Source organism: Miscanthus floridulus, chromosome 8 (genome assembly GCF_019320115.1).
Source record: "Miscanthus floridulus cultivar M001 chromosome 8, ASM1932011v1, whole genome shotgun sequence".
NCBI lineage: Eukaryota > Viridiplantae > Streptophyta > Magnoliopsida > Poales > Poaceae > Miscanthus > Miscanthus floridulus.
In genome coordinates, this window is record NC_089587.1 from 96518850 (window position 1) to 96530575 (window position 11726).

At 50.3% G+C, this 11726-nt stretch overlaps 2 protein-coding genes across 2 annotated transcripts; both read left to right on the forward strand.

Moving 5' to 3' along the window:
- The first annotated feature begins 8567 nt into the window (after positions 1-8567).
- Positions 8568-9274, forward strand: LOC136473011 (uncharacterized). Its single transcript, XM_066470710.1, has one exon. It carries the CDS (start codon positions 8662-8664, stop codon positions 9070-9072), a length of 411 nt encoding a protein of 136 aa, XP_066326807.1. The 5' UTR covers positions 8568-8661; the 3' UTR covers positions 9073-9274.
- A 1885-nt stretch (positions 9275-11159) lies between these two features.
- On the forward strand, positions 11160-11510 carry LOC136469608 (uncharacterized). The gene has a single exon (XM_066467734.1). The coding sequence runs from the start codon at positions 11160-11162 to the stop codon at positions 11508-11510; it is 351 nt and encodes a 116-aa protein (XP_066323831.1).
- The last annotated feature ends 216 nt before the right edge of the window (positions 11511-11726 follow it).

Here is an 11726-nt window from a genome sequence, read left to right on the forward strand (position 1 = left end):
AATGGCATAATCCTTGATGCCCTCAAAAAGCGACTATATCAAAAAGAAGAAAAGCACCCGGGCAAATGGCTCAAGGAGCTACCAACTGTAGTCTGGGGACTGCGTACTCAAGCTAGTCGCAGCACCAGCGTGACTCCATACTTCTTGGTCTATGGCTCAGAAGCCATACTACCAGCGAACATTGCCTTCTGAGCACCTAGGGTGGAAAACTATGATGAAGCGTAGGCTGTAGCTGTTCGGACAAAGGACGTCGATAGGGCTGAGGAAGAACGCCTAATCACCTATGTTCGCACAGCTAAATATCTGGAAGGCTTGTGGAGGTACTACAACCAAAACGTCAAAGGTCCTTCATTTGCTATCGACAATCTCGTTCTCCGTAGAAAACAAAAAATTGAAGGGATGCACAAGCTCTCTTCCCCTTAGGAAGGGCCTTACGTCGTCAAAGAAGTTACCCGACCAGGATCTTATCGCCTAAGTGACTTAGAAAGAATTGTTGTTCCCAACTCGTGGCACATCGAACACCTTATACGTTTCTATCCTTGAAACGCTCTAGATATGTACTCTCCACTTTTATGTTGAATAAAGTTTTGGTCTCCATAACTTGTCTCCATTTTATCTCTATTGTGGTTAAACATCCACTCGCGGTCACCGAGCTCTATGCTACTTCATACCAAACTCCAATATGGAATCACCATAACTGCACCGACCATGTTCCTCCAAATCTCCAATGTTATCACCGAACCGTTTTCTCCAATATCGCCGAACGATTTCTCCAAATCGCCGACACATTTTTTGCCAAAAATCGCCAAATAAGTTTTCTCCAAATTGCCAATGTATTTTGCCACGCTTCTTCTCCAAATCACCGAACACTTTTCTCCAAATCTCTAAGATATTTCATCAATCAGTGAGCAACATACTTTCTTTTATGTTCTCTTCGGAGAAGACCCAGTCTCTTATCTCTCTCTACACATGCTACGGGCTCCGCGCTCTGCGTTATGGGTGGTCGGCTGTGGTTCCTTGGTCCCGCCTATTCATCCTACTTGTCTATAGGCTCCGTGCTCGACGTTGTGGACTATGGGCTAGCCAAGGCCGATGGCTCAGCATAGAACTAATTGCTCGAATGCCGCTTATATTACCTATATCTCTAAGTTATTTTGATAACCGCCGTGCAGCACACGTTTCGTTCTTTTCTCTATGGAAAAGACCTAGTCTCTGATCTCTCCCTAGATGTGCTATGGGCTCTGTGCTCTATGTTATGGGTGGTCGGCTATGGTTCCTTGGTCATACCTATTCCTCCTACATGTGCACGGGCTCCACGCTCGACGCCATGGACTATGGGCTAGCTGACGCCATATGGGTCAATAGCGAACCAACTGCTCGGACTCTACTTACACTACGTGGTAAAACTATGAAGATTTTTTGCCAAAATACAATCTAAGCGCATACACATGCACCTTATAATATTTATCTATACATAAGTGTTTTTTATGCCTTTGCGCGTTCTAACTACACTGTCCAGAAATTACAGATGATATCCGCCAAATAGATCATTGTGCTCCGGCATTGCCATCCATCTCACCAAACAAGTCTATATCGCTTGCCAACTTCTTCACCGTGTCCTCCACCTCATCCTCCAGCTGCTGGGTTTCCGCCTCGCTCAGTCTTTCAGCGAACCCGCCCCCTATCGCCTGAAGGTCAGTGGCTAGATAGTGGGACCGAACCACAGCAAGAGTGTGGGTAGCAGCGGAAACAATGGAGTCATGGTTGAAGCCCCTGAAGCTCTCCCATGTCGTCTTGCATCTTTTGATGATGATGTTCGGGCACGGCGGCCTACCGTCGGGCTGAGGAGCCACTTCTGGTTCGATGCAGTCAAGCACTGGTTTGATTCTGGCAACTATGGCGTCAAACTTGTCCCTTTGGGTTTGGGCGTCCTGCTCTAGCACATTGAATTGTGCCTTGACCCTCCGACGGTAGTCTGCAAGCATTACAAAGTTCAATCAAGCAAGAAAGTTACTTTAGCAGTAACCCCGACCAGGGTATACTCACCGTTTAGCTCCTCGGCTAGCTTGCTCGCTCACCCCATCTCCTTCGCTTTCTCATCTCGGAGTTGCTCGAGGGCCTAGCGCAGCTGGCCGAGCTCTACATCTTGTTCTACAAGTACAACAGTCATCACCAAAAGTAAGCGCATCCAACTATTCAAAGCACTTTCATTGATCACGCATACCTTTCTTCTGCTCGGAGACTTTCTGTAGCTGTTCCAATGCTCAGAAGCATCCTTTAGTTGTGTGGAGGCAGTGGCCAGCTGCTCGGACTTGCTCCGCAGCTATTCTTTCACAGTCGCTAGCTGTTCAGATAGGACTCCCTTCTAGTGTTCCAGGTCCTAGGCGTTGGATTTTGCGAGGTCTCGATCGTGCTAGGCCCTCTAGGTGTTCCTCTCCAAGAGGTTCATCGTCTCCTTGAGTTTTTGGTTCTCCTCGGTGAGAGGCTCCATCCCCTTTATCAACTAGTGCCGGTGCTCGACAGTCCGAGTTATTCCCTGAAAATTTACAAGGACAATGATGGTATTCGATCTCTAATGTCAAAAATGAGCACCCAGGATACAGTACAAACCTTGATTTGTTTTATTACTCCGGTGAGGGCGGATTTCAGCTGCCTTATTTCTGTAGGGGTGTCCTCCTCCTCGACAACTATCACCTCGTCAATGCTCTTGCGGAAGATTCGGACGGATTGGGTTCGAGGCTCAGCATGAACAATCTCCTCCACCATGTCTTCCTCTTCTGTAGTAGCTGGAGGTCCCATCGGGGGACTACATGGCCGGACAGTGGGTCCAACCATGCCTTGCAATGCCTCAGTGGGAGCCATAAGCTCCTTGGGTGCCACCGGCTCTGTCGACCTAGATTCTGGTGCATCGCCAGCAACTCTAGCCTCTGATCTTGAGGGCTCGACATTACTTGCCGTTGTTTCGGGTATCATCACTGACCCATCCTTCGCTGATGTCGACCTCTCACCGTCTGCAAGTCCACCCGCAGCAGTGTTTGACTCTTCCGCCGGCTGTCGAGCACCCGGGGACCCTGACATGGGATCCACCATAATTACCACCACCCCGGGATCAACCCGTGGTTGCTCGCCAGTCTAGGTGGACAGTTTGGGACCCTTCGTATGCCTTGCACTGCATCAGATCATTTGGTCAAGCGGCAAAAAAGCTAAGATAAGACAGCAAAGTAACTCCAACATGAGAATACTTACCGTTTGGTCTCCCGGTGCAATTTTTTGAATCGAAGATGCCTGCCCGAGCCTCTGCTCCACCTACTACTCTAGGGTTTTTTCCGCCTATCACACCGGGTTTAACTCTACCTATTGCTCAGGGACTACCGTCGCCTGCCTAGCGGGAACCTCTGTCGCCTGGTGCTCGGGGATTTCTTCACTTCCCCTTGGTTGCTCCTCCATGCATGTGCTGCTTGGAGGTGCTTAGGTGCTCGGAGGAGGAGCAACTAGATCTTCGTCGGCCTCAGACCACTCGAGCACCGCGGTCCTTCGCGGTCGAGTGGTATGGCCACCACCAAGCGAGATGCCGCCCCATTTGCGAGGAGCAGCAGCCACCATTTTTCTCTTCTTCTGGGTTGGCTCGTCTACCACTGCCCTCTTTCCCTAGGTTTTCTCTATCAACGGGGGTGAACTCTCTGTCTGACCAATGTCGGCGCCTTAGGATTCTGATGAGGCACTGACCGCATCTTCTTCAGACCGAGCTGGTGGCCGGGCATCTACTCCCCTTGGCCAATCACCCTTCGGGACACCGAAGAAATACACCGCTCTTTCCTGCGAATGGATCTTTGTATAAGTGAATCAGTTCACTGCTCATCAATGCTTCAAGATTAAAAGTATCGGGAATAAAAATCGAGATGATTACCTCTGGGGGCGGATATGAGCAATTGAAGGCCCTCGTTTGCTTTGGCCAGACGAAGGAAATGTTGGGAGCGAACAGCTCAGTGGCCCGCTCTAGGACATTCTTCTTTGTCAGTCATTCTATCCTCTCTCGGGTCCCATCATCATCACCTCTGTAGTCAAAGCCCGGGTAGGCCCTCTCCTTGCAGGGCTGGACGCGGCGCACTATGAAGCTTGCTACCACCAGTTCGCCTCTAATTTCCATGCCTCTAATAAGGTCGAGGAGCTCCATCACTTGTTCCATGTCCGCACTGTTCGGTTTCTCCGACCAGCTCCTCTGGATCTTCAGAATATGGTGGACATCGCAGCGGATTGCAGGGTGGTTCTGTTTCATGTAGAACCACTTGGAATTCCACCCTTTTAGAGAAGTGTTTAGTGGTATGTTAATATACTCGCTGGCCATTCCGTCCCGGAGCTACAAATAGACGCCGCCGACCACCTTGGAGCCACTGCCGTCTTTCTTCTTCAACCATAAGAGATGTCTGAAGAGGTTGAAGTGCGGCAGAACCCCTAGAAACGTCTCACAGAAATGAATGAAGATCGAAATGTGCAATATGGTGTTGGGGTGGAGATTGCATAGACTAATCGACCAGAATTCCAGCAGATCTCGAAGGAAAGGATGAACAGGGAACCCCAACCCACGCCAGAAATAATCTTCAAAGACTACAACTTCATCAGTGCTAGGCATTGGGAAGGGCTCACCATTGGATGGCCGCCATCTGGCAGTGACGCGGTTAGGAAGCACGCCCGCCGCCACCAATCTCTCGAGCTCAGTTTCTCCTATGCGCGACGGCGCCCACTCTTCGTCACGATTGGCTCCTACACTTGCTTTCTTTGGGCTCATTCTCTTCGGGTTCGCAGCTCTCCTCTTTGGCGCCATCTTTCAGATCTGGATGGGGGCTGGCACCGGCAGCGTGCGTGGGTGAGAATATAGAAGTGTGGGGACTACGGAGGAAGACGAAATGGCAAAGTGGCGAAGGTGGACACTTGGGATGCGGCGGCGTAGTTATGAAGCGTTTTCCCCACCTCTTCGTGGTTAAGAGTTTTTGGGAAACCGTTCCCGCGATCTGCGCCTCTCCGAATCCTCTGCAGCAGCAAGGTGGACCGTAACCTGGGCATTTTGCGTAACCGCAGCCCACGTCGCCCATTTATCACCGCCGTCAGTTGCTACTCGCCGAATAATCGCCGATTTCTTCGCCATTTATTGAGGCTCAGTAACCGTCACTGTACAGCCATTACTTTGATTTTTTCTCCACAGTTTGATTTTTCAGATATCTTCGCTTGCAGCTTAGGGACTGGCTGCCTGCTCGTCTGGTCTTTAACTATTTCTCTGTTTCTGACCCTGGCACCACGTGACTGCGCCACCTACTGTCAGGCTCGAGGACTAAGTGGGCACACTTCACCTTGCGGTAAATGTGCTTTGTCTCTTTTTGGGCCCCCGCCCGGGGACTGGCTGTCTGCTCGGCTGGTCTTCTACTATTCTTCTACTTTCTGACTCTGGCACCATATGACTACGTCATCTACTGTCAGGCTCGGGGACTAAGTGGACACACTTCACCTCACGGTGAATGTGCAGGATTTTTTCTTGAAGACTACATGCCTCTTGAAGAAGATCGACTCCTTCTCCGGTGGTCGGACTCTAAGTGGGCACACTTGGTCCACTGCGAAGAAATTTTCTATTCTGAACTTGAGCTCCTTACACCCTTATGGCAAGCCGTGCTTGGATCTTACTGCTCGGCTGTGGTCCTCGTTGCTCGCAACTGCTCACTACTGCTCGGCAACTCGTCATGGTGGTTGGACCGTGAGTTTGACTGCTTGGCTTTGTTCGCACCTGCTCGGACAAGCACAAGATGGCGTTGTACAACGAGTACAAGGCGCTTGGGGACTAGTTGTGGGGGTACGACCCCAGATACCACGGCAGACCACATGGGTTGCGCCCTTAGGGGCGGCCCAGCCCACAAGACGAAGTCTTGCGGGGCACGATCCTAGTCGGCGCCTTCCACAAGATATCTGGAAGATATCCTGAAGATACTACGAGATCTGTTAGGATATGTATGATCCCAAGATTCCTGTAATCAGTTATTACTTTCCGGTTATCTCTCAGATCTAACCGACATGTAACCCTGCTCCCCGGACTATATAAGGCGGGCAGGGACCCCCTCCAAACACACGCAATATCATACGATAGCTAATACAAACCAACAGACCACATGAGTTGGGTATTACGTCGTATTGACGGCCTGAACCTGTCTAACTCGTGTGTCTCTGTTGCCTTCTTGTTCTCGATCTCACGCTCCCCTGCCGATTAATCTACCTTCGTGGAATACCCCTCAGAAACCTTCGTGGAATACCCCTCGGAAGACTACCGATGATATTCTGTCGAAGTATGGGCTCTATGTGCTTCCAAACCATGCAGCTGCAGACTGAAAAATATCTTCGCTGCTTTATGATCACACACAGGTCACGGTCTACACCCTACGCAACCATCTTTCCGAGTTTGGATCTGCTGTGGCGCTCAACTGATAACACTCCGCCGCTCTCTGTGCCTCCATTTGGTGGCCAAGAGAGTCAAATGAGTGAGTTTCATGAGTCTTGTCTGCTTTTTAAATATGGCTTATATCTTTGGATCGGAGCTCAAGGGCCAAGGTACTTTCACCATCGCAAAATCACTTTGTCACGACTCAAGTGAATGAGCTAAGAAACGGAGCTTGACTCGCAAATTTTCAATTTTTGAGTATATCTCGGGGGGCGGCCGTGTGGTCTATACGGACCAATTGGTAAAAAAATGTTCCTACTATATATCACCATCGTCATTTTGGATGCATGCATGGGAAATTTGGAAGCATGGGAATGGGTGCGTGTTTGTTGGAGCAGGACCTTGTGTTCAAATGCTCCTACAAAAAGTGGCTGATGAAGGTATTTGTGGTGTTTTTGAGGAAAGTGGATGAAAAATACGGTTCCGGATGAAATGTTGTAAAAGAAAAATACTGTTTCGAATAAAAAACAAGCGGATCAACCCAGGTTAAGCACACGTGAACAGCACCATGTGCCGGTGCTCCCGTACTTCATCAATTGTTGCCTTGGTCGTTTCTGTTGGATGCTTAGACTGGTGTCACTTGTGAGTTCGTGGTCTTTTTATAATCTAGTACGTGCGGCACGAATGTAACTGTGTTGGCTGGTAGGAGCAGGCTTTGCCTGCTGCTTTGTGCTTCTTTTTTTCTTAATTAGATGGCACACAACTACTCTCCGCCCTGATTCGAGAAATAAAATGCTTAAACAGACATCCGTGATCATTAAACCATAATCAGTGGCGAATCTAGACGAAAACATCAGTGGGATCATTGGCGTCAACTTTATTATGTGGTATAAATTTTCTTAAGCTTGAACAGTATTTACAAAGGAATTTACAGATTTCTTAGGGGTCGGCGGACCCCGATGAAAGCCCCTAGATTTCCCCTTGACCATAATTGTTGTTAAAGGAAAAAAAAAAAGTTGCTATGCAAACATATGTAGTTGGAAAATCATGTGGTCCCTAAATATGCTTGGACAAGGAAAGAATATGAAGCTACGTAGGAATAGCGATGCATTTTTGAACAACTATCGTTCTATCGGGTCTTAAATAAACTTCTAAAAGTGAGATCTTCTGTTTTGGTCAAGAAAAAAGATTGTGAGGATTATTACTCACAACTTTTCACTTATGAAATAGGCTCTTATCCATTTCAATGCGTTACCTAGGAATAGCGATGCATTATAGGAAATTAAACAACAATGATTAGATAATCAGCGTAAAAAGAATTCAGGGGAAAACTAATATATATGGAAGAGTAGATATCTTTAGTTGAGAGGAGACTAGTCCTAATACACTCCGTTATGTCAAGTTTACCTATATTTATTATTTCTTTCTTTGAGATATCTAGAGAGGTTCTCAAGAACATAGAGTATTTCAGGTCTAGGCTCTTTTGGTAGAACTGTTAGCACAGAAGAAATACAAACTAGTAAATTGCGACCTAGCTTGCCAACCTAAGGTGCAAGGCAATTTGGGGTTACAAAACCTAGACATTCAAAATAAATGTCTAATACATCTGCTACAGAAATGATCAGTAAAGGGCACCAATGATAAAACCAATACGTCGTTTTAAATTGGCATAGTACAATACGTAACAACAATTCATGAACAATTTTCTTCCTTTTTTTTCTTTTTTGAGGGGAACACACGAACAATTTTGTTGGCAAACAAAATCTGAAAACGACAGTAGAAGTGTTTTTCCTCCAAAACGTAACCATGCACGCATGGCCCGGCCCAACTTTAGACGCTCCGTAGAATATCCAGTAGCCGCCACCGTCCTTTGTGTCTTGTGTGGATCCGCGCTCCTCCGTCCGGCACACAACACGAACACCCACCACCACCAGCCGACGGCTTCCTTCCACGGTTGCACCCCAGCGTCGTCGGCCGTCCACCGAGCCCCTCGCTTAGCCGACACGCGGGCCCCACAGGCAGGCAGAGTCACGCGCACGGCGCACGGCATACGCCATCTGGGCCCCACCACGCAGTGGGGCTAATAGGTCGGTTTCCGTTTGCCTAGCTGCATATAAAAACCTCCGGCCCCGGTCGTTCTCGTGTCTTCCACGGCGCCATTTTGTTCAGATAAAGAAAAATCGAAACTCAAAGCATTCCAGCCTTCTCCTCCCCTGACCGGAAGCAAGCAAGCAACGGCAGCGATGGAGGTGGAGACCACCAGGCCGCCGCCGCCGGCTTCCCCGCCGTTCAGCATGCCGTCGTCGTTGGCGTCGGCCTCGGGGCCAGCCGGCGGCGGGGATGAGTTCACGGCGGACGACCTCGCGGCGGCGGACCAGCTGGTGCAGCTCAGCGTCAGCGGCGGCGGCGGCGGGGACGAGGAGGACCAGTGCTGTTCGTCGTCGGCCCGGTCGGTGAACAACGCCGAGAACGAGGATGACGACGAGGAGGAGGATGGCGCCGCGGGACGGGGACCGGTGGACCGGAGGGCCAGGAAGCGCTACCGGCTGGTGTCGGAGCTCTACGCCGCCACCAGGCAGGTGAAGGCGGCGGCCGTCGCCGGTGGTGGTGGTGGTGGCAGGAGGCGGAAGGGCAGGGACGGCGTGGAGAATTGAGAGCTGGATGGAGCCGACATGAATGCAGTGCGTGCCGAAGTTTCGAGCCGACATGGTCTGGGTTGGGCTTCTTGAGCCTCGTGTAAATATTTCCTTTCTTTTTTTTTTTGTTTCTGTATAAAACAGTTTTGAGCGAGTGCTTGTTTCGTTTCCTGATGTTTGAGATCGAAATTTGAACTTCTGCAAGTGTTCGATTCAAATATCTAAACTTCGACTGCGTTTTTTTTTTTTGTTTCCGCTTACTTCTTTCTGAATTAGTATACTATTACCAGTAATTAACGCGTGATTGCTTCTGGAACCTTCTCTACACGTATCGGTCGCTGCTTGGCTAGCCTAGAATCAAGAGTACAGCATGACCGTTGAGCTTGCTAGAAATAGTCAATAGATGACACGCTCGGCAAACGATCGACTGAGCTTCGATTGCAAGCAATGCCTGCATGCATGTACGTATACGCGTCGATCTGGTGCTCCAGGCCGCAACACGCAAAAGGACTTAGATCCGTCTGCTTGCCATCCTTTTTTCTTTCCGAAACACGGTATAGACGACTAACACATATACTCCGTTCCTCGATAGGATGTTTGTTCGGGGAGCCACTCCATGATGAGGTGGTGCATTATTAGTCTATTTCTTAAATTTAGTGGAATAACTTTATTTTTCATACTAGTGCCGGTAAGGAATGAGGTGATGATGCATCAACCGATTCCATTCTATAATCCAAACAAAAAAAGTGAGGAATGAGTAGAAGATGGACCACCTCATTCCTCAAACAAAAACACCCCAAATTTAATAGAATGACTCTATTCTTCGTATTAATACACTTGTGAGGAATGAGCTAACGATGAATCAATTCATTACGAACCAAACAAAAAAAAATAAGGAGTAAGCAGATGATGAACTCCTCGTCATTTCTCAAACCAAACAACCTCTAAATGTTTCACCAAAGAGGTGTTATTTACACTACCTCATATCTTCAAATCAATGCCGGTTCAAACCCCCATTCACTGCCGGATTTAGGTATCCAGAAATGCATTTTCTGGACATACTTGCCACACGGACATTTTTATCTGACGTGGCAACACCACGTGGCGGGAAATATGCAGTCCTGAAATCTAAATGGAGCTAGACGTGTATGCATTAGTGTTGAACGAAGCAGGACAGTGAACAAACAGGGGAGCACGAAGCACACGAGGAGGCGAAAGGACCTGGCAAGCTGGACAATGTACCCGGCGTGGATGTTCTGGGAGTCGTGGCGGAGGAGGTCAAAGGTAGAGCAGCAGGCGCAGACTGCGGCGGCAGACAAGGGAATAGAGGGTGTAAGCGAGCGTCTGGATAAGAGTGGTACGGCGGCGGGCAGCCTGCCCCACGTCCGCACGAGCCGCGAGCTCGCTCATGTGTCTGCTAGCTAGCCGCGATGCAATCCCTTCATCCTGCCTCGGCCATGGCCACACGCACGAGCTGCTGCTCGCTTTGCCTTGCCTCGTCCCAAGACCGTGCGCCATCATCACCCAGCACAAGTGGGCGCCCTCGTCGTGCCCTAGGAGCCAGCCCAAGTCCCATCTGTGCCTCAGTCGAGCTTGCCATGACCGACTATTTAAGCAAAGCACGCATGCGCCGTGACACCTTTGCGCCCTTTCAAAATTCGTCCACAAAGGTGCCTCCCATTCCAATCCCTCGTAGCCATGAGTGCACCCGGTTGTTAGCTAGCACCTGGACGAGACCTCATTGCAAACCATTTTTGGTACGTGACTAATTTTGGAATCTCGTGGAATCGGTCGCCGAAGCTGAAACTCTGCCGTGGCGCTAATTTTTTTCCTCTCTGTTCTATCCAAGACGTGTTTTAGCATCGCCCTAACGCCCCCTACATGACCCTTGCATAGTTTGGCCGGTCTCCTCGTCGATCGCCGGTAACACACTAGTGCTCGTCGTCCGCCTGGTGCTGTCGTCGTCGTCATGTGGTCAGTTGTCATGTGACCTCGACGCCCTGCTGCGGTCAGAGCCCTTCGGCGCGTCGCTAGACTTCCCCGTGTTCCCCACCAACGTCCTCTTCTAGGGCACCCACGACGAGGGCACCAATGCCAGCCTGGTCATGCCCCCGCCACCTGTCGCTAGCGTTAGCACCGCCACCGTGAGCTGCTCAGCCTCCGGGCACAGCAAGGAGAACCTGGCCATCGACATCCCGACGCAGCCCGTGGCCCTGGGCATGCCGCCCATGAACTCCCCGCTGCCGGCAAGCCAGATGCCCGGGACCGCAGACAAGATGTGGTCCCCAGTCTCCGCCAGGCTGCGGTCGCTGCGCTGGCTGCTTAGCAGAGGCAAGCTGGCCATGGTCGGCACCTCCTACAGCCGGCGCGGCACTAGTGACATCGAGCAGGGGGCCGCCGAAGCTGAGTCCGCCCACTCGCCTAAGACGCCGAAGACACCTCCGTCGGTGAACTGATCCAGATCCCCAAACTTGGCTCGGCTTTGGAGGTGAAGGCGAGATCACGGGCAAGCAGCACCACGGCCAGGGGCGAGCGTGGCATGTACAACACTTGGCAAGGCACCGCAGAGGCGAGGTGGGCAGCGTGTGTCGCTCTGTGGCATTGCGCCAAACAGGTGGCGTGCGTGTCTTGGCGGGGACAGAACACAGATGATCTGTTCGGGATATTCCATT